The sequence below is a fragment of the Pan paniscus genome, chromosome 20, assembly GCF_029289425.2.
Source record: "Pan paniscus chromosome 20, NHGRI_mPanPan1-v2.0_pri, whole genome shotgun sequence".
In the NCBI taxonomy this organism is placed as follows: domain Eukaryota; kingdom Metazoa; phylum Chordata; class Mammalia; order Primates; family Hominidae; genus Pan; species Pan paniscus.
The window spans coordinates 50376003-50403955 of NC_073269.2; the positions used below are offsets into that span (position 1 = coordinate 50376003).

Sequence of the window (27953 nt, forward strand, 5' to 3'; positions counted from 1 at the left end):
GCAGTGAATTCCACGTAACCAACACTCAGGTTCAACATTTGCTGCAGACCATCTCCTCCTCCTTCCACCCCACTTTTTTTTTTTTTTAAATTAGAGTGTCTTAAAGCAGGAGTCCCAACTCCTGGGCAGCGGACCTGGTACTAGTCTGTGGCCTGTTAGGAACCTGACGGCACAGAAGGAGGTGATTGGAGGGGTACCGCCTGAGCTCTGCCTCCTGCCAGATCAGCAGGGGCATTAGATTCTCATAGGAGGGACTGCACATGTGAAGGATCTAGGTTGTGCGCTCCTTATGAGAATGTAACTAAAGCCTCATGATTTGAGGTGGAACCTATCATCCCCAAACCATCTCCCCCGCCCCCATCCGTGGAAAAATTATCTTCCGTGAAACTGGTCCCTGGTGCCAAAAAGGCTGCAGATGGTTGTCTTAAAGCATACGCCAGACATCAGGTCAGTTTTTTTTTTTTTTTTTGAAACGGAGTCTCGCCTGTCACCCAGACCGGAGTGCAGTGGCGCCATCTCGGTTCACTGCAGCCTCTGCCTCCCGGGTTCAAGCGATTCTCCTGCCTCAGCCTCCCGAGTAGCTGAGGTCAGTTTTTTTTTTATTTTCTACCATGACCTCTGAAACTGAAGCTGTAATTTGCCATTTGCTCAGTACAGTATATCTTTTTTTTGTTCTTTTTCTTTCAAACTTTTTTGTCATTATGTTTTCGTAGTGTCTTTTAGAATATATATGTATAATTTTTTTTTTTTTAGTGCAGTCTGGGATAATTTGCTTTTACTATCTGTGTGTATATTTTGTTCTCCTTTCTTGTCTTTTTTTGTTCAGTTTATTCCCTTTTATTTGTGCTCAACTGGTCTGGAGTTTATATGGTTTTGTGTCATTCTTCTAACTTTAAAAATATTCTCTTTCTTAGCAAATACTAAACTTAATCAGCATGTGTTCTTATTCTGAAGAATATTGAGACTAAAAAAAATCTGAAAGAAGATGGGGCCAGGTGTGGTGGCTCATGCCTGTAATCCCAGCACTTTGGGAGGCCTAGGCGGGTGGATCACCTGAAGTCAGGAGTTTGAGACCAGCCTGGCCAGCATGATGAAACCCCGTCTGTACTAAAAACACAAAAATTAGCCAGATGTGGTGGTGCGTACCTGTAATCCCAGCTACTCAGGAGGCTGAGGTGGGAGAATCGCTTGAACCTGGGAGGCAGAGGTTGCAGTGAGCTGAGATTGTGCCATTGCACTCCAGCCTGGGTGACAAGAGCGAAACTCTCTCTCTAAAAAAAAAAAAAAAAAAAGATGTACCTTTTTTTAAAAAAAAAAAAAAAAGAAGGCTCTGTTTTTATAGGTCTACTTTTTATTATAACCACCCTCAAAATTTGTCATTATAGTTCTTTGGCTTTTTTTAAACAAAGATTATTATATTACCAATATAGTCACAAATGTTTTCTTACCATTGCTTTTTGCAGTCCATCTTTTAGGGTTCACATGGTTATAAATTCTCTTCATTTTTTTTTTCAGCTAAAATATTGTTTCTTTCTCATGTAAATAATCATCTAGTTGAACATAGAATTCAGGTTGACAGTTTCTTTATTTTGGAGGTAATATTCATTTGTTTTAAATCTCCATTCTGTTACCCTATTTCTGTCAATCTAATTGTTATTTCTTTTAAGTCAACTATATTTTCTTTCTAGGAGCTTTAAGGTTATTGTTGTTTCCAGTTCTTTATGTTCGTTTAGTCTTTTGCATTTCTGAGTTTTACTGTGATTTGTTTAGGGTATGTTTATTTTTATTTATACTGTTTAGAATTTCTATATGCGAACTTGTATCTTTTACCAATTGTGTGAAATTCTCAGCAATTGCATCTTGAAATTAAAACCTCTCAGTCATTCCCTCCATCCTGCCTTCTCTTCTCCCATTCCTGTTAGACAAATACGGAAGCCTCTCAATTTATCTTTCATGTTTCTTGATTTTTCGTTTGTGTCTTTATCTTTCTCTTTGCTGTTTTTCTCTGTGCACATAAAATAAAAGAGATGTACCAATGATCGTTTCCAGGCTTCATGAAGTAAACTGACCCAGAATGATACGTTTTAGAAAACTGATAACAGTGTCAGTAAAATATTACTAGCTGGGCAACAAATTACTAAAAAGAAACCTTAAGTCAGATTTCGGCTTTTCAGAAATTAAAGGTGACTTTCATAGGAGAGCAATATTTGCAAGGCAAGTGTGTGATGCAAAGTATCATCTGCTTTTTTTTTTTTTTTTTTTTTTTTGAGACAGAGTCTCACTGTGTCATCCAGGTTGGAGTTCATTGGCGTGATCTTGGCTCACTATAACCTCCACCGTCCAGGTTCTAGCAATTCTCATGCCTCGGCCTCCCAAGTAGCTGGGATTACAGACCCGCACCACCACGCCTGGCTAATTTTTTTTATTTTTGGTAGAGATGAGGTTTTGCCTTGTTGGCCAGGCTGGTCTCAAACTTCTGACCTTATGTGATCCTCCCTCCTTGGCCTCCTAAAGTGCTGGGATTACAAGCATGAGCCACTGTGCCAGGCCTGGCTAAACAGCAAGAAGCCATGAAGAAGCTTTTTTGTAACTATAAGAGAAAGGGACTCCTGGTTCTTAGAACTCTCCATCTACTTATTTAATCCTTGGAAAAACCCTATGAGGGAGGTACAATTTATGATTCTTACCATATCCTCATTGTACACATAACAGAAGTGAGGCACAGAGAGGGTTTTTAATATCCCCAAGGTTACACAGCTGGTAAGTATCATTTCTAGGAATTAAACCCAGATACTTGACTTGAGAGCCCTCATATGTTGTTACATTGCCTCTTGTTTCCTGCTGTCTCTGCCATCAGAAATCCTTGTAGCAAGGATGCTGCACTTGTGCAGACTGTTCACTGCCCAATGGCACTGAACTATCATACCATTTAGTAGCTGGAATACAGTCCATGTTCTGCTTACCAAGCTGTATGTGGCTATACCTGTCTGAATGTAGGGCTATTTCTCTAATTTCCTCATATGTACACATGGGCTAACAGCAGGCTTGTGTCTCATGGCGTCTTTGGTCTCCCCCAGTTATGCCATCTCAGAACTATGACCTTCCGCAGAAGAAGCAGGAGAAAATGACCAAGTTTCAGGTAAGTAAAGGATTCCTTGCTGTCTTTTAAAATGTGATTTATTTCTCAAAGATTACAGATTTATTTTTTCTCTTTCTTGGAAAGGTTAGTGGGAAACAGATATTCAGGACATGTGGTATGCTGACATGTATGTGTTTTTTTGTTTTAGTTTATCACCTTTACTATTTTACAAAACAGTGTTTGAAAAAATAATAGAAGCTTTAATCAAAAATAATCTATGCTACTACCCTGCTTACGAACTAGCTTTTTTCATTTTCCCATGTTCCTTTTTCATACACATTTTGCAATACTTGAGTAGATGAAATTTTCAATTGTGCATTCTCCACTTAATTGCATCACCTGCATTGTAAGTGAGTACATCATATGCCATGGAATTGCAGTGCCCTTAAAAGACAACAAAAACTATTTCTTATTTAGCCTCTCAGAAATTCAGAAATTTTAAGAATTTTACTACTTTAAAGTAAATCCAGTGACTTTTTTCCCTACATATAAAAACAATTCCTTCAAAAGAAATTCTGGTGGAATTCAATATTATTTGTCCTTAAAGTTTTAGGAACTCTGCATTGAAGAGGTTTATGTCTCAGTTTCATGTCAGTTCCCTCAGGTGTTTTGTAAACAGAACATCTAAACAATGACATGGTGTAATTTTATTAGATGCTTTCAGAGAAGAAGAGCTATATATTTTTCCTGTTTATGTTTTTATCACTCATTTATTTCTTGTATGAATTTATTTCATCAAAGTAACTACATGTACGTAAGGTCTAGTAGTACTTAGATGTCTTGCCAGCCCTTTCCATCTGTCATTGCATTTTTCAGATGTGAGGATGGAGATTATTTATTTGCATTTTAAATATGAAGAAACAGGTTATGGGAACATTTTATAACTGCCCCAAATTTCCCAGGTAGCTGACTCATTGGACACTGAAGCTTCCAACTATTAGGAATATCTGGCATTCTATTTTCATGTAAAGGCAGACAGAACAAAAGAGTTTTCCATTCACAGAGATGAGCACATATGATAGAAGTACCTGATGTTACCTTTTTATTCTTTTGAGACAGAGTTTCATTCTTGTCACCCAGGCCGGAGTGCAATGGCATGTTCTTAGCTCACTGCAACCTCTGCCTCCCAGGTTCAAGCGATTCTCCTGCCTCAGCCTCCCAAGTAGCTGGGATTACAGGCATGTACCAGCACGCCTGGCTAATTTTGTATTTTTATTAGAGACGGGGTTTCACCACGTTGGCCAGGCTGGTCTTCAACTCCTGACCTCAGATGATCCACCCACTTTGGCCTCCCAAAGTGCTGGGATTATAGGCGTGAACCAGTGCACCTGGCCCTGATATTACCTTTTGGAGGATAGACCCCAACAATGCCCCTCATCCAGTTTCCATCTCAATTACTGTCTCTTCTCTAGTTTTGTCTCTTAGTCATTCCATGAACGTAGATGCTCAAGCACAGTTTTTATGTAAGTGTTTTAAATTTCCCTACAGCAAAAGCTATCAGGTATGCTGGTAAGAGACAGCAGCAAACCGGTGGCATATTCTTAAACATTAGGTAAAGGTCTAATAGCTTAAATTCCTGTTACGATTAGTAATATAGAGAAAATTCCAACTGGAATATGAGCAAAAGAAATGAATAGGAGTGTCATAAAGAAAAGAAATTTATGAAAAAAACTTCACTAATAATTTAAATGTGTGAAAATGTTAATAAAATAGCTTTCTATTTATATATTGGTTTTACTTATATTGTCAATGACTTTTTTAGAAAAAGGAACTGAGTCCTATTTAGCCAGGGTCTAGAGATTCAGGAATGCTTGTACTGTTGCATGAAGAGTGAACTGGGAAAACCTTTGGAGAGGAAAATCTGCCATTACGCTTTCAAAACTTTTTTTTTTTTTGGATGTTGATTTTCTTTTATTTATTTATTTATTTATTTTATTATTATTATACTTTAAGTTTTAGGGTACATGTGCACAATGTGCAGGTTTGTTACATATGTATACATGTGCCATGTTGGTGTGCTGCACCCATTAACTCGTCATTTAGCATTAGGTATATCTCCTAATGCTATCCCTCCCCACTCCCCCCACCCCACAACAGTCCCCGGAGTGTGATGTTCCCCTTCCTGTGTCCATGTGTTCTCATTGTTCAATTCCCACCTATGAGTGAGAACATGCAGCGTTTGGTTTTTTGTCCTTGCGATAGTTTGCTGAGAATGATGGTTTCCAGTTTCATCCATGTCCCTACAAAGGACATGAACTCATCCTTTTTTATGGCTGCATAGTATTCCATGGTGTATATGTGGCACATTTTCTTAATCCATCTATCGTTGTTGGACATTTGGGTTGGTTCCAAGTCTTTGCTATTGTGAATAGTGCCAGAATTAACATATGTGTGTATGTGTCTTTATAGCAGCATGATTTATAATCCTTTGGGTATATACCCAGTAATGGGATGGCTGGGTCAAATGGTATTTCTAGTTCTAGATCCCTGAGGAATTGCCACACTGACTTCCACAATGGTTGAACTAGTTTACAGTCCCACCAACAGTGTAAAAGTGTTCCTATTTCTCCACATCCTCTCCAGCACGTTTCCTTTTTTTTTTAACTTTAAAAAAATTTTAATAGAAAAAAAATGCCCAGATAAAGATACCGATCACAGTATCCACATCTATACAATGATTGATCCAGCTGTGGCCCTCCCCTCTCACCCAGCCCCATGTGGCTTCCTTTGAAACTGCAGACTGGAGATGACAGTGGTGAATTCTAGTCCTACTCACTGGATATCAGCATTTTTTTTTTTAAAATTTTATTATTATTAAACTAAGTTTTAGGGTACATGTGCACAATGTGCAGGTTAGTTACATATGTATACATGTGCCATGCTGGTGTGCTGCACCCATTAACTCGTCATTTAGCATTAGGTATATCTGCTAATGCTATCCCTCCCGCCTCCCCCCACCCCACAACAGTCCCCAGAGTGTGATGTTCCCCTTCCTGTGTCCATGTGTTCTCATTATTCAGTTCCCACCTATGAGTGAGAACATGTGGTGTTTGGTTTTTCGTCCTTGCGATAGTACTGAGAATGATGATTTCCAGTTTCATCCATGTCCCTACAAAGGACATGAACTCATCCTTTTTTATGGCTGCATAGTATTGAATGGTGTATATGTGCCACATTTTCTTAATCCAGTCTATCATTGTTGGACATTTGGGTTGGTTCCAAGTCTTTGCTATTGTGAATAGTGCTGCAATAAACATACGTGTGCATGTGTCTTTATAGCAGCATGATTTATAATCCATTGGGTATATACCCAGTAGCCATAAAAAATGATGAGTTCATGTCCTTTGTAGGGACATGAACATACATGTGCATGTGTCTTCATAGCAGCATGATTTATAGTCCTTTGGGTATATACCCAGTAATGGGATGGCTGGGTCAAATGGTATTTCTAGTTCTAGATCCCTGAGGAATTGCCACACTGACTTCCACAATGGTTGAACTAGTTTACAGTCGCACCAGCAGTGTAAAAGTGTTCCTGTTTCTCCACATCCTCTCCAGCACCTGTTGTTTCCTGACTTTTTAATGGTTGCCATTCTAACTGGTGTGAGATGGTATCTCATTGTGGTTTTGATTTGCATTTCCCTGATGGCCAGTGATGGTGAGCATTTTTTCATGTGTTTTTTGGCTGCATAAATGTCTTCTTTTGAGAAGTGTCTGTTCATGTCCTTCGCCCACTTTTTGATGGGGTTGTTTTTTTATTGTAAATTTGTTTGAGTTCATTGTAGATTCTGGATATTAGCCCTTTGTCAGATGAGTAGGTTGCAAACATTTTCTCCCATTTTGTAGGTTGCCTGTTCACTCTGATGGTAGTTTCTTTTGCTGTGCAGAAGCTCTTTAGTTTAATTAGATCCCATTTGTCAATTTTGGCTTTTGTTGCCATTGCTTTTAGTGTTTTAGACATGAAGTCCTTGCCCATGCCTATGTCCTGAATGGTAATGCCTAGGTTTTCTTCTAGGGTTTTTATGGTTTTAGGTCTAACGTTTAAGTCTTTAATCCATCTTGAATTAATTTTTGTATAAAGTGTAAGGAAGGGATCCAGTTTCAGCTTTCTACATATGGCTAGGCAGTTTTCCCAGCATCATTTATTAAATAGGGAATCCTTTCCCCATTGCTTGTTTTTCTCAGGTTTGTCAAAGATCAGATAGTTGTAGATATGTGGCGTTATTTCTGAGGGCTCTGTTCTGTTCCATTGATCTATATCTCTGTTTTGGTACCAGTACCATGCTGTTTTGGTTACTGTAGCCTTGTAGTATAGTTTGAAGTCAGGTAGCATGATGCCTCCAGCTTTGTTCTTTTGGCCTAGGATTGACTTGGCGATGCGGGCTCTTTTTTGGTTCCATATGAACTTTACAGTAGTTTTTTCCTATTCTGTGAAGAAAGTCATTGGTAGCTTGATGGGGATGGCATTGAATCTATAAATTACCTTGGGCAGTATGGCCATTTTCACGATATTGATTCTTCCTACCCATGAGCATGGAATGTTCTTCCATTTGTTTGTATCCTCTTTTATTTCATCGAGCAGTGGTTTGTAGTTCTCCTTGAAGAGGTCCTTCACATCCCTTGTAAGTTGGATTCCTAGGTATTTTATTCTCTTTGAAGCAATTGTGAATGGGAGTTCACTCATGATTTGGCTCTCTGTTTGTCTGTTATTGGTGTATAAGAATGCTTGTGATTTTTGTACATTGACTTTGTATCCTGAGACTTTGCTGAAGTTGCTTATCAGCTTAAGGAGATTTTGGGCTGAGACAATGGGGTTTTCTAGATATACAATCATGTCATCTGCAAACAGGGACAATTTGACTTCCTCTTTTCCTAATTGAATACCCTTTATTTCCTTCTCCTGCCTGATTGCCCTGGCCAGAACTTCCAACACTATGTTGAATAGGAGTGGTGAGAGAGGGCACCCCTGTCTTGTGCCAGTTTTCAAAGGGAATGCTTCCAGTTTTTGCCCATTCAGTATGATATTGGCTGTGGGTTTGTCATAGATAGCTCTTATTGTTTTGAGATATGTCCCATCAATACCTAATTTATTGAGAGTTTTTAGCATGAAGGGTTGTTGAATTTTGTCAAAGGCCTTTTCTGCATCTATTGAGATAATCATGTCGTTTTTGTCTTTGGGTTTCTTTATATGCTGGATTACATTTATTGATTTGCATATGTTGAACCAGCCTTGCATCCCAGGGATGAAGCCCACTTGATCATGGTGGATAAGCTTTTTGATGTGCTGCTGGATTTGGTTTGCCAGTATTTTATTGAGGATTTTTACATCAATGTTCATCAAGGATATTGGTCTAAAATTCTCTTTTTTGGTTGTGTCTCTGCCTGGCTTTGGTATCAGGATGATGCTAGCCTCATAAAATGAGTTAGGGAGGATTCCCTCTTTTTCTATTGATTGGAATAGTTTCAGAAGGAATGGTACCAGCTCCTCCTTGTACCTCTGGTAGAATTCTGCTGTGAATCCATCTGGTCCTGGACTCTTTTTGGTTGGTATCATTTTTTATTGGGTCTATTTGATTCTTCTCTCTTTTTTTCTTTATTAGTCTTGCTAGCAGTCTATCAATTTTGTTGATCTTTTCAAAAAACCAGCTCCTGGATTCATTAATTTTTTGAAGGGTTTTTTGTGTCTCTATTTCCTTCAGTTCTGCTCTGATTTTAGTTATTTCTTGCCTTCTGCTAGCTTTTGAATGTGTTAGCTCTTGCTTTTCTAGTTCTTTTAATTGTGATGTTAGGGTGTCAATTTTGGATCTTTCCTGCTTTCTCTTGTGGGCATTTAGTGCTATAAATTTCCCTCTACACACTGCTTTGAATATGTCCCAGAGATTCTGGTATGTTGTGTCTTTGTTCTCGTTGGTTTCAAAGAACATCTTTATTTCTGCCTTCATTTCATTATGTACCAGTAGTCATTCAGGAGCAGGTTGTTCCGTTTCCATGTAGTTGAGCGGTTTTGAGTGACATTCTTAATCCTGAGTTCTAGTTTGATTGCACTGTGGTCTGAGAGACAGTTTGTTATAATTTCTGTTCTTTTACATTTGCTGAGGAGAGCTTTACTTCCAACTATGTGGTCAATTTTGGAATAGTTGTGGTGTGGTGCTGAAAAAAATGTATATTCTGTTGATTTGGGGTGGAGAGTTCTGTAGATGTCTATTAGGCCTGCTTGGTGCAGAGCTGAGTTCAATTCCTGGGTATCCTTGTTAACTTTCTGTCTCGTTGATCTGTCTGATGCTGACAGTGGGGTGTTAAAGTCTCCCATTATTATTGTGTGGGAGTCTAAGTCTCTTTGTAGGTCACTCAGGACTTGCTTTATCAATCTGGGTGCTCCTGTATTAGGTGCATATATATTTAGGATAGTTAGCTCTTGTTGAATTGATCGCTTTACCATTATGTAATGGCCTTTTTTGTCTCTTTTGATCTTTGTGGTTTAAAGTCTGTTTTATCAGAGACTAGGATTGCAACCCCTGCCTTTTTTTGTTTTCCATTTGCTTGGTAGATATTCCTCCATCCTTTTATTTTGAGCCTATGTGTGTCTCTGCACGTGAGATGGGTTTCCTGAATACAGCACACTGATGGGTCTTGACTCTTTATCCAGTTTGCCAGTCTGTGTCTTTTAATTGGAACATTTAGTCCATTTGCATTTAAAGTTAATATTGTTATGTGTGAATCTGATCCTGTCATTATGATGTTAGCTGGTTATTTTGCTCGTTAGTTGATGCAGTTTCTTCCTAGCCTCGATGGTGTTTACAGTTTGGCATGATTTTGCAGTGGCTGATACTGGTTGTTCCTTTCCATGTTTAGTGCTTCCTTCAGGAGGTCTTTTAGGGCAGGCCTGGTGGTGACAAAATCTCTCAGCATTTGCTTGTCTGTAAAGTATTTTATTTCTCCTTCACTTATGAAGCTTAGTTTGGCTGGATATGAAATTCTGGGTTGAAAATTCTTTTCTTTAAGAATGTTGAATATTGGCCCCCACTCTCTTCTGGCTTGTAGAGTTTCTGCCGAGAGATCCGCTGTTAGTCTGATGGACTTCCCTTTGTGGGTAACCTGACCTTTCTCTCTGGCTGCCCTTAACATTTTTTCCTTCATTTCAACTTTGGTGAATCTGACAATTATGTGTCTTGGAGTTGCTCTTCTCGAGGAGTATCTTTGTGGCATTCTCTTTATTTGCTGAATCTGAATGTTGGCCTGCCTTGCTAGATTGGGGAAGTTCTCTTGGATAATATCCTGCAGAGTGTTTTCCAACTTGGTTCCATTCTCCCCGTCACTTTCAGGTACACCAATCAGAAGTAGATTTGGTCTTTTCACATAGTCCCATATTTCTTGGAGGCTTTGTTTCTCTTTATTCTTTTTTCTCTAAACTTCCCTTCTCCCTTCATTTCATTCATTTCATCTTCCATCACTGATACCCTTTCTTCCAGTTGATCGCATCAGCTCCTGAGGCTTCTGCATTCTTCACGTAGTTCTCGAGCCTTGGCTTTCAGCTCCATCAGCTCCTTTAAGCACTTCTCTGTATTGGTTATTCTAGTTATAAATTCGTCTAAATTTTTTTCAAAGTTTTTAACTTCTTTGGCATTTGTTTGAATTTCCTCCTGTAGCTTGGAGTAGTTTGATCGTCTGAAACCTTCTTCTCTCAACTCGTCAAAGTCATTCTCTGTCCAGCTTTGTTCCACTGCTGGTAAGGAGCTGCATTCCTTTGGAGGAGGAGAGGTGCTCTGCTTTTTAGAGTTTCCAGTTTTTCTGCTCTGTTTTTTCCCCATCTTTGTGGTTTTATCTACTTTTGGTCTTTGATGATGGTGATGTATAGATGGGTTTTTGGTGTGGATGTCCTTTCTGTTTGTTAGTTTTCCTTCTAACAGACAGGACCCTCAGCTGCAGGTCTGTTGGAGTTTGCTAGAGGTCCACTCCAGACCCTGTTTGCCTGGGTAACAGCAGCGGTGGCTGCAGAACAGCGGATTTTCGTGAACTGCGAATGTTGCTGTCTGATCGTTCCTCTGGATGTTTTGTCTCAGAGGAGTACCCGGCTGTGTGAGGTGTCAGTCTGCCCCAACTGGGGGGTGCCTCCCAGTTAGGCTGCTTGGGGGTCAGGGGTCAGGGACCCACTTGAGGAGGCAGTCTGCCCGTTCTCAGATCTCCAGCTGCGTGCTGGGAGAACCACTGCCCTCTTCAAAGCTGTCAGACAGGGACATTTAAGTCTGCAGAGGTTACTGCTGTCTTTTTGTTTGTCTGTGCCCTGCCCCCAGAGGTGGAGCCTACAGAGGCAGGCAGGCCTCCTTGAGCTGTGGTGGGCTCCACCCAGTTCGAGCTTCCCAGCTGCTTTGTTTACCTAAGCAAGCCTGGGCAATCGCGGGCGCCCCTCACCCAGCCTCGCTGCCGCCTTGCAATATGATCTCAGACTGCTGTGCTAGCAATCAGCAAGACTCCGTGGGCATAGGACCCTCCGAGCCAGGTGCGGGATATAATCTCCTGGTGTGCCGTTTTTTAAGCCCGTTGGAAAAGGGCAGTATTAGGGTGGGAGTGACCCGATTTTCCAGGTACCGTCTGTCACCCCTTTCTTTGACTAGGAAAGGGAACTCCCTGACTCCTTGCGCTTCCCGAGTGAGGCAATGCTGCACCCTGCTTGGGCTCGTGCACGGTGCGCTGCACCCACTGTCCTGCGCCCACTGTCTGGCACTCCCTAGTGAGATGAACCCAGTACCTCAGATGGAAATGCAGAAATCGCCCGTCTTCTGCATTGCTCACGCTGGGAGCTGTAGAACGGAGCTGTTCCTATTCAGCCATCCTGGCTGCCCCCGCATCTTCCTGACTTTTTAATGATTGCCATTCTAACTGTTGTGAGATGGTATCTCATTGTGGTTTTGATTTGCATTTCTGTGATGGCCAGTGATGATGAGCATTTTTTCATGTGTTTTTTGGCTGCATAAATGTCTTCTTTTGAGAAGTGTCTGTTCATGTCCTTCGCCCACTTTTTGATGCACTTGTTTTTTTCTTCTAAATTTCTTTGAGTTATAGTAGATTCTGGATATTAGCCCTTTGTCATATGAGTAGGTTGTGAAAATTTTCTCCCATTTTGTAGGTTGCCTGTTCACTCTGATGGTAGTTTCTTTTGCTGTGCAGAAGCTCTTTAGTTTAATTAGATCCCATTTGTCAATTTTGGTTTCTGTTGCCATTGTTTTTGGTGTTTTAGACATGAAGTCCTTGCCCATGCCTATGTCCTGAATGGTATTGCCTAGGTTTTCTTCTAGGGTTTTTATGGTCTTAGGTCTAACATGTAAGTCTTTCATCCATCTTGAATTAATTTTTATATAAGGTGCAAGGAAGGGATCCAGTTTCAGCTTTCTACATATGGCTAGCCAGTTTTCCCAGCACCATTTATTAAATAGGGAATCCTTTCCCCATTGCTTTTTTTGTCAGGTTTGTCAAAGATCAGATAGTTGTAGATATGTGGCATTATTTCTGAGGGCTCTGTTCTGTTCCATTGATCTATATCTCTGTTTTGGTACCAGTACCATGCTGTTTTGGTTACTGTAGCCTTGTAGTATAGTTTGAAGTCAGGTAGCATGATGCCTCCAGCTTTGTTCTTTTGGCCTAGGATTGACTTGGCGATGTGGGCTCTTTTTTGGTTCCATATGAACTTTTAAAGTAGTTTTTTCCAATTCTGTGAAGAAAGTCATTGGTAGCTTGATGGGGATGGCATTGAATCTATAAATTACCTTGGGCAGTATGGCCATTTTCACGATACTGATTCTTCCTACCCATGAGCATGGAATGTTCTTCCATTTGTTTGTATCCTCTTTTATTTCATCGAGCAGTGGTTTGTAGTTCTTCTTGAAGAGGTCCTTCACATCCCTTGTAAGTTGGATTCCTAGGTATTTTATTCTCTTTGAAGCAATTGTGAATGGGAGTTCACTCATGATTTGGCTGTTTGTCTGTTATTGGTGTATAAGAATGCTTGTGATTTTTGTACATTGTACTTTTTTTGTACTTTGTATTTTTTACTTTGTATTTTGTACTTTGTATCCTGAGACTTTGCTGAAGTTGCTTATCAGGTTAAGGAGATTTTGGGCTGAGACAATGGGGTTTTCTAGATATACAATCATGTCATCTGCAAACAGGGACAATTTTACCTCCTCTTTTCCTACATGAATACCCTTTATTTCCTTCTCCTGCCTAATTGCCCTGGCCAGAACTTCCAACACTATGTTGAATAGGAGTGGTGAGAGAGGGCACCCCTGTCTTGTGCCAGTTTTCAAAGGGAATGCTTCCAGTTTTTGCCCATTCAGTATGATATTGGCTGTGGGTTTGTCATAGATCTTATTATTTTGAGATATGTCCCATCAATACCTAATTTATTGAGAGTTATTAGCATGAGGAGTTGTTGAATTTTGTCAAAGGCCTTTTCTGCATCTATTGAGATAATCATGTGGTTTTTGTCTTTGGGTCTGTTTATATGCTGGATTACATTTATTGATTTGCGTATGTTGAACCAGCCTTGCATCCCAGGGATGAAGCCCACTTGATCATGGTGGATAAGCTTTTTGATGTGCTGCTGGATTTGGTTTGCCAGTATTTTATTGAGGATTTTTGCACCAATGTTCATCAAGGATGTTGGTCTAAAATTCTCTTTTTTGTTTGTGTCTCTGCCAGGCTTTGGTATCAGGATGATGCTAGCCTCATAAAATGAGTTAGGGAGGATTCCCTCTTTTTCTATTGATTGGAATAGTTTCAGAAGGAATGGTACCAGCTCCTCCTTGTACCTCTGGTAGAATTCTGCTGTGAATCCATCTGGTCCTGGACTCTTTTTGGTTGGTAAGCTATTGATTATTGCCACAATTTCAGAGCCTGTTATTGGTCTATTCAGAGATTCAACTTCTTCCTGGTTTAGTCTTGGGAGGGTGTATGTGTCAAGGAATTTATCCATTTCTTCTAGATTTTCAGTTTATTTGCGTAGAGGTGTTTATAGTATTCTCTGATGGTAGTTTGTATTTCTGTGGGATCGGTGGTGATATCCCATTTATCATTTTTTATTGTGTCTATTTGATTCTTCTCTCTTTTTTTCTTTATTAGTCTTGCTAGCAGTCTATCAATTTTGTTGATCCTTTCAAAAAACCAGCTCCTGGATTCATTAATTTTTTGAAGGGTTTTTTGTGTCTCTATTTCCTTCAGTTCTGCTCTGATTTTAGTTATTTCTTGCCTTCTGCTAGCTTTTGAATGTGTTAGCTCTTGCTTTTCTAGTTCTTTTAATTGTGATGTTAGGGTGTCAATTTTGGATCTTTCCTGCTTTCTCTTGTGGGCATTTAGTGCTAAATTTCCCTCTACACACTGCTTTGAATGTGTCCCAGAGATTCTGGTATGTTATGTCTTTGTTCTCATTGGTTTCAAAGAACATCTTTATTTCTGCCTTCATTTTGTTATGTACCCAGTAGTCATTCAGGAGCAGGTTGTTCAGTTTCCATGTAGTTGAGCAGTTTTGAGTGAGTTTCTTAATCCTGAGTTCTAGTTTGATTGCACTGTGGTCTGAGAGACAGTTTGTTATAATTTCTGTTCTTTTACATTTGCTGAGGAGAGCTTTACTTCCAACTATGTGGTCAATTTTGGAATAGTTGTGTGGTGCTGAAAAAAATGTATATTCTGTTGATTTGGGGTGGAGAGTTCTGTAGATGTCTATTAGGTCTGCTTGGTGCAGAGCTGAGTTCAATTCCTGGGTATCCTTGTTAACTTTCTGTCTCGTTGATCTGTCTAATGTTGACAGTGGGGTGTTAAAGTCTCCCATTATTATTTTGTGGGAGTCTGAGTCTGTTGGTAGGTCACTCAGGACTTGCTTTATGAATCTGGATGCTCCTCTATTGGGTGCATATATATTTAGGATAGTTAGTTCTTCTTGTTGAATTGATCCCTTTACCGTTATGTAATGGCCTTCTTTGTCTCTTTTGATCTTTGTTGGTTTAAAGTCTGTTTTATCAGAGACTAGGATTGCAACCCCTGCCTTTTTTTTGTTTTCCATTTGCTTGGTAGATATTCCTCCATCCTTTTATTTTGAGCCTATGTGTGTCTCTGCACGTGAGATGGGTTTCCTGAATACAGGACACTGATGGGTCTTGACTCTTTATCCAGTTTGCCAGTCTGTGTCTTTTAATTGGAGCATTTAGCCCATTTACATTTAAAGTTAATATTGTTATGTGTGAATTTTGTCCTGTCATTTTGATGTTAGCTGGTTATTTTGCTCATTAGTTGATGCAGTTTCTTCATAGCCTTGATGGTCTTTACATTTTGGCATGATTTTGCACTGGCTGATACTGGTTGTTCCTTTCCATGTTTAGTGCTTCCTTCAGGAGGTCTTTTAGGGCAGGCCTGGTGGTGACAAAATCTCTCAGCATTTGCTTGTCTGTAAAGTATTTTATTTCTCCTTCACTTATGAAGCTTAGTTTGGCTGGATATGAAATTCTGGGTTGAAAATTCTTTTCTTTAAGAATGTTGAATATTGGCCCCCACTCTCTTCTGGCTTGTAGAGTTTCTGCTGAGAGATCTGCTGTTAGTCTGATGGGCTTCCCTCTGTGGGTAACCTGACCTTTCTCTCTGGCTGCCCTTAACATTTTTTCCTTCATTTCAACTTTGGTGAATCTGACAATTACGTGTCTTGGAGTTGCTCTTCTCGAGGAGTATCTTTGTGGCATTCTCTTTATTTCCTGAATCTGAATGTTGGCCTGCCTTGCTAGATTGGGGAAGTTCTCTTGGATAATATCCTGCAGAGTGTTTTCCAACTTGGTTCCATTCTCCCCGTCACTTTCAGGTACACCAATCACACGTAGATTTGGTCTTTTCACATAGTCCCATATTTCTTGGAGGCTTTGCTCATTTCTTTTTATTCTTTTTTCTCTGAACTTCCCTTCTCGCTTCATTTCATTCATTTCATCTTCCATCACTGATACCCTTTCTTCCAGTTGATCGCATCGGCTCCTGAGGCTTCTGCATTCTTCACGTAGTTCTCAAGCCTTGGCTTTCAGCTCCATCAGCTCCTTTAAGCACTTCTCTGTATTGGTTATTCTAGTTATACATTCGTCTAAATTTTTTTCAAAGTTTTTAACTTCTTTGGCATTTGTTTGAATTTCCTCCTGTAGCTCGGAGTAGTTTGATCGTCTGAAGCCTTCTCTCAACTCGTCAAAGTCATTCTCCATCCAGCTTTGTTCCATTGCTGGTGAGGAGCTGCATTCCTTTGGAGGAGGAGAGGTGCTCTGCTTTTTAGAGTTTCCAGTTTTTCTGCTCTGTTTTTTCCCCGTCTTTATGGTTTTATCTAGTTTTGGTCTTTGATGCTGGTGATGTACAGATGGGTTTTTGGTGTGGATGTCCTTTCTGTTTGTTAGTGTTCCTTCTAACAGACAGGACCCTCAGCTGCAGGTCTGTTGGAGTTTGCTAGAGGTCCACTCCAGATCCTGTTTGCCTGGGTATCAGCAGCGGTGGCTGTAGAACAGCAGATATTGGTGATCTGCAAATGCTGCTGCCTGATCGTTCCTCTGGAAGTTTTGTCTCAGAGGAGTACTCAGCTGTGTGAGGTGTCAGTCTGCCCCTACTTGGGGGATGCCTCCCAGTTAGGCTGCTTGGAGGTCAAGGACCCACTTCAGGAGGCAGTCTGCCGGATCTCAGATCTCCAGCTGCATGCTGGGAGAACCAGTACTCTTTTCAAAGCTGTCAGACAGGGACATTTAAGTCTGCAGAGGTTACTGCTGTCTTTTTGTTTGTGCCCTGCCCCTAGAGGTGGAGCCTACAGAGGCAGGCAGGCCTCCTTGAGCTGTGGTGGGCTCCACCCAGTTCGAGCTTCCAGGCTGCTTTGTTTACCTAATCAAGCCTGGGCAATGGCAGGCACCCTCCCCCAGCCTCGCTGCCTCCTTGCAGTTTGATCTCAGACTACTGTGCTAGCAATCAGTGAGACTCTGTGGGCGTAGGACCCTCCAAGCCATGTGCAGGATATAATCTCCTGGTGTGACGTTTTTTAAGTCCATTGGAAAAGCGCAGTATTAGGGTGATTTTCCAGGTACCGTCTGTCACCCCTTTCTTTGACTAGGAAAGGGAACTCCTTGACCCCTTGTGCTTCCCAAGTGAGGCAATGCCTTGCCCTGCTTCGGCTCACACCCAGTGTGCTGCACCCACTGCCCTGCACCCACTGTCTGGCACTCCCTAGTGAGATGAACCCAGTACCTCAGATGGAAATGCAGAAATCACCCGTCTTCTGCATTGCTCATGCTGGGAGCTGTAGACCGGAGCTGTTCCTATTCAGCCATCTTGGCTCCACCCCTCAAAACTTTTAAAGTAAATATTCTATGACTTTGCAGTTGCTACTTCTTGGCCATGAGCTCTGTAAAAGGATCTTTGTAGTATTGGTTATAAGTAAAAATCTGTAATTAATTGTACATTATTTGGATTGGTTAGAGATAAATCATCAGTTCCAAGGAATCCTTTTGTATGTAGTCACAAAATAGGACAAAAGAGATGATAAAGATATGCATTGTTCGAGTTTATTGAGCATGTATGGTGTGCTAGGCACTTCTAAGTGCTTGACATATATTGATTCATCTGATCCTTTCAAATACTTTATGATCTATTTATTTTAATTCTAAAAATTTATTTATTTTAAGACAGTGTCTCACCCCTGTCACCCAGGCTGGAGTGCAGTGGCGCCATCTTGGCTCACTGCAACCTCCGCTTCCCAGGTTCAAGTGATTCTCCTGCCTCAGCCTCCTGAGTAGCTGGGATTACAGATGCACATCACCTTGCCTGGCTAATTTTTTTGTATTTTTAGTAGAGATGGGGTTTCAGCATCTTAGCCAGGCTGGTCTCAGACTCCTGGCCTCAAGTGATTTGCCCGCCTCGGCCTCCCAAAGTGCTGGCATTACAGGTGTGAGCCACTGTGCCTAGCCTGAAAATTTATTTTTAAAAATTGAGACAGGGTCTCACTCTGTTGCCCAGGCTGAAGTGCAGTGGCACAATCATGGCTCACTGCACCCTCAAACTGCTGGGCTGAAGTGATCCTTCTGTGTCAGGCTCATACACCTTATAATTTAGATACAATGATAAAGAAGAGGAAATTCAGTTAGTGAGAGATTAAGGAATTTGCCCAAGGTCCTATAACTAGTAAAAGGCAAAACCTTGAAATTTGAACCTGGCCAGACTCCAGAGCCAGTGCTTTAAATTAAGCAGCTGTGCATCCTGTAGTAGGTGGATGTGACATGTGCCTTGAAAGCACAGGAAGAGCTATATACCTGTCCAGGGGGTTGCTGAAGGCCTGTGAACTTTGCAAACGTTAAAAACAATGATAGGGCCAGTCTCAGTGGCTCACACCTATAATCACAGCACTTTGGGAGGCCAAGGCGAGCAGATCATTGGAGGTCAGGAGTTTGAGACCAGCCTGGCGAACATGGTGAAACCCCGTCTCTACTAAATAAATACAAAAATTAGCCGGGCATGGTAGTAGACACCTGTAATTCCAGCTACTTGGGAGGCTAAGGCAGGAGAATCTCTTGAACCTGGGAGGCAGAGGTTGCAGTGAGCAGAGATTGTGCCACTGCACTCCAGCATGGGTGACAGAGTGAGACTCCATCTCAAAAAAGAAAAAAACAAAAAACAGTGATAAACTATGGGGATGAGTGTAGGAAATAGTGAGACAGGGAAAACTGTAACAGCTGAAAATTGACTGAGATCTCTTGGAATCTGTAACTTTTTTGTGGTGCTCTTTTCCTTCTTGATGCCACCCTTCTTCTAGTGGAGGTTGCTTGTAAGATTGAGGTTACATGTGTTTGATATTGTAGGAGGCTGTGACATTCAAGGATGTGGCTGTGGTCTTCTCCAGGGAGGAACTGCGACTGCTGGATCTTACCCAGAGGAAGCTGTACCGAGATGTCATGGTGGAGAACTTCAAGAACCTGGTTGCAGTGGGTGAGGACAGGCACTCTCTGACCCTGAACTTCAATTCCCTTGAGAATCTCTTTGCTCTCAGGTGTTTAAGGGTTTGGACCTTTTAAAATGGTTCTTTGCTCTTGAAGATGAAAGGTTTTCTAATCCCTGGGAAAACAGGATAGGTTTTTCTGATCTTTCTGCTCAGGCAAAATTCTCTCCTTTTAAATTGCTGGTTCTCAACCATGGGTGATTTCGCCCCCAGAAGATATTTGGCAATGTCTGGAAATGGTTGTCATACCTGACAGAGGGGTGCTATTGGCATTTTGTGGGTAGTATCCAGGAATTCTGCAAAATCTCCTACAGTGCACAGGACAGTGCCCCCAACAGAGAATTGGCCAGTCCAAAATAGTAGTGCTGCAGTTGCAAAACCCTGTTTTAAATGAACCGTAAATGGACACATTAGCTTCTATGCTTTATCTTTCAAATACGTTGTCTTTCAAATGAAACCCATCAATGCATTAACTTAGTGCACTGTATTGGCTTTTTTTTCAATGAAATAAAACAGATAAGGATAGAAAATATCAGAGCTTCTTATCAGGAACTGCTCACATTGCAACAAAAACTGACAATTTTCAGTGAATGGTGTGAGATACAGCATTGCAAATGTGATGAAAACAGACATTAGCCAGGTATAACTTGAGAGAGAGAGAGAGAGATATATATGAACTAGGCTACAACCTAAATTTCTTATTATAGTTCATGATCTTAAAACATCTTAAAATAAATCACTCTAGAGGCCGGGCATGGTGGCTTACGCCTTTAATCGCAGCAATATGGGAGGCCAGGGTGGGTGGATCACTTGAGGTCAGAAGTTCAAGACCATCCTGGCCAACATGGTGAAACCCCATCTCTACTAAAAATGTAAAAATTAGCCGGGTGTGGTGGCAGGTGCCTGTAATCCCAACTACTCGGGAGGCTGAGGCAGGAGACTTGCTTGAACCCTGGAGGCAGAGGTTGCAGTGAGCCGAGATTGTGCCATTGCACTTCAGCCTGGGCGATAGAGTGAGACTCTGTCTCAAAATAAATAAATAAAATAATAAAATATCACTATAGAGGTTGTGAAGCTTATAGGGTTCAGACAAAAATGTGTTTTAGTTGTGTGTTCATCTTAAATACATAAAAATCTACATTTTCATAGGGCATCTTCCCTTCCAACCAGATATGGTATCCCAATTGGAAGCAGAAGAAAAGCTTTGGATGATGGAAACAGAAACCCAAAGAAGTACGTATTCTGGTGAGAACCCTGTGTCTGTTCTTTCAGGTACTGGTTAGTTTGCATCTTACCATGTCCATGACCTCCCTGGTCTGAGTGTTATAATCTTTCACCTGGATTATAACAACAGCTTCCATGCTGGTCTCCCCACCTCCTCCCTTGTGTTCCTATAATCTGCTTTCTAAATGGTAGCCGGAGTGGTTCTTTTTTTAATCTTTATTTTTTTGAGACAGGGTCTCACCCTGTCACCCAGGCTGGAGTGCAGCAGCATGATTGTAGCTCACTGCAGCCTCAACCTCCTGATTTCAAGTGGTCCTCCCACCTCAGCCTCCTAAGTAGCTAGGACTATAGGTATATATCATGATACCTAATTAATTTTTTATTTTTTGTAGAGATGAGGTCTTGCTGTGTTGCCCAGGCTGGTCTCAAACTCCTGGACTCAAGCAGTCTTCCCACCTCGGCCTCCCAAAGTGCTGGGATTACAGATGTGAGTTGCCACACCCGGCCCAGAATGGTTCTTTAAAGAACACATGAGATTATGTTATTCCTCTGCTCAGAAGCCTTCACAACCTTCCCATTTCACTCAAAGTCCTTGTACTGAACTGCAAGACCCTACCTGGTCTCATCTCACCAAGTTTCTCTTTGATCTCCCATTCCTTTCCCTTTGCTTAGATCATTTCAGCCATGCTGGCCGCCGTTGGAGTATTTGTTAAGCATACCAAGTTCCCTTCTGTTCCATGGCTTCTAATTAGCTCTCCTCATTGCCTTGGTGAAGAGGCTCCCCAGCACCTTACTTACTGCACTCAGGTCATTCCTCAAATGTTATATCATTAGAGAGGCCTTCTATGTTTGTTTAAATTTACCATTTTAATTTAAAATACCGTCTTCCTTCCATTTTCCATCCCCTTACCTTTCCTTTCTCTCCTTCTTTGCTTTCTCTTGAATTTGCATATTCCTCAGGTCTATTGACTTAAAAATTAAAAGTAAGGGTATGGTGGTGCATACCTGTAATCCTGGCTACATGGGAGGCTGAAGTGAGAGGATCACTTGAGCTGAAGAGTTCCAGACCAACCTGGGCAACATAGTGAGACTCCATCTCTACAAAAAAAAAAAAAAAATACATATATATATATATATATATATATATATATATATATATATATGCCAGGCATGTTAGCATACATCTGTAGTCCCAGCTACTTGGGAGGCTGAGGCAGGAGCATCAAGTGAGCCCAGGAATTTGAGACCAACCTGGACAACATAGTGAGACCTTGTCTCACACACACACAAAATTAAAAGTAAAAATTAGATATTCCTAGATGATGTGAATTTTTTTTTTTTTTTGAGACCGAGTCTTGCTTGCTCTGTCACCTAGGCTGGAAAGCAGTGGTGCCATCTTGGCTCACTGCAGCCTCTGCCTCCCGGGTTCAAGTGATTCTCCTGCCTCAGCCTCCCAAGTTACTGGGATTACAGGTGACCACCACCATGCCCAACTAATTTTTGTATTTTTAGTAGAGATGGGGTTTCACCATGTTGGCCAGGCTGGTATTGAAGTTCTGATCTTACCCACTTTGGCCTCCCAAAAGTGTCACCCAGGCTGGAGTGCAGTGGCATGATCTTGGCTCACTGCAACCTTCGCCTCCTGGGTTCAAGCAATTCTGCTTTAGCCTCCCGAGTAGCTGGGATTACGGGCGCCTGCCACCACACCCGGCTAATTTTTGTATTTTTAGTAGAGATGGGGTTTCACCATTTTGGCCAGGCTGGTCTCGAACTCCTGAGATCGTGGTCCACCTGTCTCAGCCTCCCAAAATGCTGGGATTACAGGCATGAACCACCATGCTCAGCCAAAGGGTTTGTTTTTATAAGAATTCTTAACAAAAAACTTACAGAGAATGGAGACAAGTAGACATCACATCCCTTTTACTCAGAGTTAGCTCATAGATTGAGAGCACACCAGTGTGATTAATTATTTGGGAACACTGTCTTCTAGTGAATGTCTAACATAATTAGTAATTTCTAAGACATTTTTGGACATGTAAATATTCAAACCTACTAACCTTAGAAGATAAAAGCTATTCACAGTTGTTGGAATGTAGAACTTCACTATCAAAAATTATCAGTGGCAATATGGCAGGTATTATAGTTCATCAGTTTCCCTGTATCAATTTCAAGTTGGCTTTACTCATTGGTGAAAACTGCCTTATCCATACAGCTGACTTCCCACTTTCCCATTTCCCCTTCCCTCTAATACCAAAACAGTTATATAACCTACATACAGTAGTTCTTTAGCAGTTTTGAATTGGACATTTCCAGAAGTCCAAAGGCGCTGACATACCTGTGGAGTTGAGGTGAGTCCTGATTAGGCAAAGAAAATTCCAGAATTTCTAAATTGGGTTTCCACTGTAATTTGCATCCACATGTATTAATCTTAGCTTCTAGCACCAGCAATGTGAGAAGCACTTTACATGTTGCAGTGACTTCTGACACCAAACACCTGAAGTTAGGCCGGACTTTCAGAGTAAGGGCATAGTTTTCCACAAGACTGCTCTCTATATCGCTCTAAGTTTATATATCGCTCTAAGTTTAGGGATTCCCAGATAATTTTGCTCACCTCTGACCAAGTAGCTACAAATTTGGGAGTTCCCGTGATAATTTGTTAGAATGACTGACAGAACTTGGGAAGGTGCTGGACTTACAGTTTTATTATAGCAAAAAAGATACATGTTGGAAGCAGCAAAAGGGAGAGATATATAGGGTGAAATCTGGGTGGCTTCCCTCTTTCTTCCCTTTTGTAAGGACTTGTGATTACTTTAGGCTCATTGGATAATCTAGGATAATCTCCTTATCTTAAGAGCTTTCATTTAATCATATCTATAAATTGCTTGTTTTTTTTTTTTTTTGTAGACGGAGTCATGCTCCGTCGTCCAGGCTGAAGTGCAGTGGTGCAATCTTGGCTCACTGCAACCTCTGCCTTCTGGGATCAAGTGATTCTCATATCTCAGCTTCCCTAGTAGCTTACAGGTGCCCGCCACCACGCCAGGCTAATTGTTTTTTTAGTTTTTTAGCGGAGACGGGGTTTCACCATGTTGTTGGCCAGGCTGGTCTCGAACTCCTGACCTCAAGTGATCCACCTGCCTCGGCCTCACAAAGTGCTGGGATTACAGGTGTGAGCCACTGTGCCTGGCCTGTAAATTCCTTTTTGCCATGTACATTAACTATTCACAGGTTTGAGGGTTCAGGCTGTGGACATCTCTTGGGGGTGGGGTGTCATTACTCAGCCTGCCATATCCAGAAATGTGTAGACACCTGTTGCTATTTTTTTTTTCAGTTTGTATTATTAGAATGTAACATTTCATTTAGGCAAATTATTTGATTAGGACTTAGTAAACCACCCCCTAAACATTTTAAGCCAAGGTCTTTCGTACGTTTCTAACCATGACCCTCAACATAAGTATAATTTTACATCTTGACTAAGCATAAATATGTTTATATTTATGTGTATATTTACAAACTAAAACAAGTATTTCCTATAGTAGTACTCTTATTGCTTTTAATACACTAAGCATGTCTTATTCTGTTTTTTGTTTTTTTGTCACAAGTTACATACTTGGTTTCATGGTGCACTAATGCATTGCAACAATTTGAAAACCCTTGTTAACAGTGGGGATAAAGCAATGAAGAAAACAAAATGCGTGTTTTTTTCATGACCGTTACATTCTACTGGGTCTAAAGAGACAAAGGAAAGTATATAGTAAATCAAATAATAAGTACTGTGGGGAAAAGTCAAGCAGGGTAATTGAACTGGAAAGAGTCGAAGGTGTATGGCAGGCCGGGCGTGGTGGTTCAGCCTGTAATCCCAGCACTTTGGGAGGCCGAGGTGGGCAGATTACTTGAGGTCAGGAGTTCGAGACCAGCCTGGCCAACATGGCAAAACCCCATCTCTACTAAAAATACAAAAATTGGCTGAGTGTAGTGGCATGCGCCAGTAATCCCCGCTACCCGGGAGGCTGAGGAGGAGAATCTCTTGAAGCCAGGAGGTGGAGGTTGCAGTGAGCTGAAATCACACCACTGCACTCCAGCCTGGGCGACAGAGCGAGACGCTGTTAAAAAAAAAAAAATGGTGTATGGTGGTACCGTTGATTTATTTTTACATCGTGTGTTATGGAAGGCATCACGGATAAAGTAACATGTAACATGTGAGCAGAGACCTGAAGGGAGCGAGAGAACAAGCAAGGCTCCCTGCTTTCTGGGAGGAAGTTTCCAAGCTGAACATACCTCTCCCTCTCTTCGTCTTCTGTGTTGGCTTTGAGAGTTTGCACTATGCTCTATTTCCTCTCCAAAGTTCTCTCCTAGTTATACAAGATTAGCTTTCCCTTTTCCACTTGTCCAGAGACCTGGATTTCTACCAGGTTTTAGAACAATCATATTATTCCAACTGCCTTCCCAAATCTGTTGGAGAATAATTTCTATCAGGATCTAAAATAATATTTCATGCCTACAGTCTGAACTTTTCTAACCTAACTAGTTATTAGAATCCCGCTTGTCATAAGCCTACTGAGGAAGAGGTGAGTAGGCTGTTCATTGATGTTATTGTAGGTTGGAATATGGATTGTCTTTTTGTTGCCCTGCAGCTACCTGATTTTAGCTTTTAGCTCTCATATTAAACTGTTAGACTTACGGTTCTACATGGATCATGTTTATACTTAGTGAATGGGAGCCTGTTGACCCCACTCTTCGTTTACACCTGTATGAAAAACATGTCAAAAGAATACACGATGCTGTAAGGACAACGTCACCTTTCGCCTGGTTTATCAAGGCTTTCTCCCATGGCCTAAGTGTGAAATTCTGATATTTCTGAAGAAAGCATTTACTGCCCTCATCTCTAAATATTGCCTTTTTTCTTTTTTAATAGGCAGCAAGCATCAAAATAAGATGGAAACACTCCAAAAATTTGCATTAAAATACCTTTCAAATCAAGAGCTGTCCTGCTGGCAAATCTGGAAACAGGTTGCAAGTGAATTAACCAGGTGTCTTCAGGGGAAGAGTTCCCAGTTATTACAAGGTGACTCTATTCAGGTTTCTGAAAATGAGAACAATATAATGAACCCTAAAGGAGATAGCTCTATTTATATTGAAAATCAAGAGTTTCCATTTTGGAGAACCCAGCATTCTTGCGGGAATACTTATCTGAGTGAGTCACAGATTCAGAGTAGAGGTAAGCAAATTGATGTGAAAAATAACCTGCAAATACATGAAGACTTCATGAAGAAATCACCATTTCATGAGCGTATTAAAACTGACACAGAACCAAAACCCTGCAAAGGTAATGAATATGGCAAAATCATTAGTGATGGCTCCAATCAGAAATTACCCTTAGGAGAGAAACCCCATCCATGTGGTGAGTGTGGAAGGGGCTTCAGTTATAGCCCAAGGCTTCCCCTTCATCCGAATGTTCACACAGGAGAAAAATGCTTCAGTCAAAGCTCACATCTGCGAACTCATCAGAGAATTCACCCAGGAGAGAAACTCAATAGATGTCATGAATCTGGTGATTGCTTCAATAAGAGCTCTTTTCATTCTTATCAATCTAATCATACAGGAGAGAAGTCTTATAGATGCGACAGTTGCGGCAAGGGATTCAGTAGCAGCACGGGTCTTATCATTCATTACAGAACTCATACTGGAGAGAAACCCTATAAATGCGAGGAATGTGGTAAATGCTTTAGTCAAAGTTCAAATTTTCAGTGCCATCAGAGAGTCCACACTGAAGAAAAACCATACAAATGCGAAGAGTGTGGTAAGGGCTTCGGTTGGAGTGTTAATCTCCGTGTTCACCAGAGGGTCCACAGGGGTGAGAAACCCTATAAATGTGAGGAATGTGGTAAGGGCTTCACTCAGGCTGCACATTTTCACATCCATCAGAGAGTCCACACTGGAGAGAAACCCTACAAATGTGATGTGTGTGGTAAGGGCTTCAGCCACAATTCACCATTAATATGCCATCGGAGAGTCCACACAGGAGAGAAGCCATACAAGTGTGAGGCGTGTGGGAAAGGCTTTACCCGTAATACAGATCTGCATATTCATTTCAGAGTTCACACGGGAGAGAAACCCTATAAATGTAAGGAGTGTGGTAAGGGCTTCAGTCAGGCTTCAAATCTTCAAGTCCATCAGAATGTCCACACTGGGGAGAAACGATTCAAATGTGAAACGTGTGGGAAGGGCTTCAGTCAGTCCTCAAAGCTTCAAACCCATCAGCGAGTCCACACTGGAGAGAAACCATATAGATGTGATGTGTGTGGTAAGGACTTCAGTTATAGTTCAAATCTTAAACTACACCAAGTAATTCACACTGGAGAAAAACCATATAAATGTGAGGAATGTGGGAAGGGCTTCAGTTGGAGATCAAATCTTCATGCACATCAAAGAGTTCACTCAGGAGAAAAACCCTATAAATGTGAGCAGTGTGATAAGAGCTTCAGTCAGGCCATAGATTTTCGGGTACATCAGAGAGTCCATACTGGAGAGAAGCCATACAAATGTGGTGTCTGTGGTAAGGGCTTCAGTCAGTCCTCTGGTCTTCAATCCCATCAGAGAGTCCACACGGGGGAAAAGCCATACAAATGTGATGTGTGTGGAAAGGGCTTTAGATACAGTTCGCAGTTTATATACCATCAGAGAGGCCACACTGGAGAAAAACCTTACAAATGTGAAGAGTGTGGGAAAGGCTTTGGTAGGAGCTTGAATCTTCGCCATCATCAGAGGGTCCACACGGGAGAGAAACCCCATATATGTGAGGAGTGTGGTAAGGCCTTCAGTCTCCCCTCAAATCTTCGAGTCCACCTGGGTGTTCACACCAGGGAAAAACTCTTTAAATGTGAAGAGTGTGGTAAAGGCTTCAGTCAGAGTGCACGTCTTGAAGCCCATCAGAGAGTCCACACTGGAGAAAAACCATACAAATGTGACATATGTGATAAGGACTTCCGTCACCGTTCACGTCTTACATATCATCAGAAAGTCCATACTGGTAAAAAGCTTTAGAAATGAGAAATGTGTTACCAACTTTTGTCTGAATGCACATCTTCAAGTTTTTGGCTAGTCCATGCTGGTGGTAAACCCTGTAAAACTACTGAGAGTGGAAGGGGGTTTGTTCACACTTGGAATCTTTCTAACAAATCCATCAAGATGATAACACAGAACCATGAACAGGAATAGAACTCGTATTTAGGGGAGAAATAGGGCTTGTGGCTCTCTTGGTAAGATCTAGTTAATATAAATGATCACCTTTCATTGTGAATATATGCCTGAAGACAATGTGTGGAAGGATATTTGCCATATGCTAACTGGTTTTTTGGCCAGGGAGAGTTTTGGGTTATTATCCCTTTTCTTTAATTTTCATTTTATACTTACAGTGATCATTATTTTCATAAAAGCTGTAAAGCTATGAAAAATGAATAAAATTACTAAAAATTTTCTGTAGCTAAGGACTCATAATATGATTCTTTTATATGGTATATAGGTGTAAAATTAAGGAATATATCCCCAGAGATGAATCTTTGATCTTCAGAAGTAAATTTATATCTGCCGTAGAGGTGTATTAAAGGA

The 27953-nt window shown here is 41.1% G+C and overlaps 1 protein-coding gene and 1 long non-coding RNA gene across 19 annotated transcripts in view; one reads left to right on the forward strand and one right to left on the reverse strand.

Annotated features, from left to right (window-relative positions):
• Positions 1 to 27827, forward strand: part of ZNF227 (zinc finger protein 227) — a 62027-nt gene extending 34200 nt beyond the window's left edge. For 8 of the 18 annotated variants that reach the window (XM_055104144.2, XM_055104142.2, XM_055104141.2 and 5 more), the window contains 4 exons: positions 3078 to 3139; positions 18988 to 19114; positions 20274 to 20357; positions 25261 to 27827. In XM_055104144.2, the coding sequence (XP_054960119.1) occupies positions 3080 to 3139; positions 18988 to 19114; positions 20274 to 20357; positions 25261 to 27389 (2400 nt within the window). In that variant the 5' untranslated portion in view covers positions 3078 to 3079 and the 3' untranslated portion in view covers positions 27390 to 27827. Of the gene's footprint in view, positions 1 to 3077; positions 3140 to 18987; positions 19115 to 20273; positions 20370 to 20740; positions 20836 to 25260 lie in introns of all 18 variants that reach the window. The other 10 variants (XM_057300705.2, XM_063600372.1, XM_008970780.4 and 7 more) reach the window with 6 other exon arrangements.
• LOC117977045 (uncharacterized) lies at positions 19373 to 25851 on the reverse strand. Its single transcript, XR_004667939.3, has 4 exons — positions 25720 to 25851; positions 25314 to 25589; positions 21354 to 21446; positions 19373 to 19505 (listed from the first exon to the last, which is right to left on the reverse strand). It is a non-coding gene; the product is annotated as an uncharacterized LOC117977045 (long non-coding RNA).
• Positions 27828 to 27953: the final 126 nt, after the last annotated feature.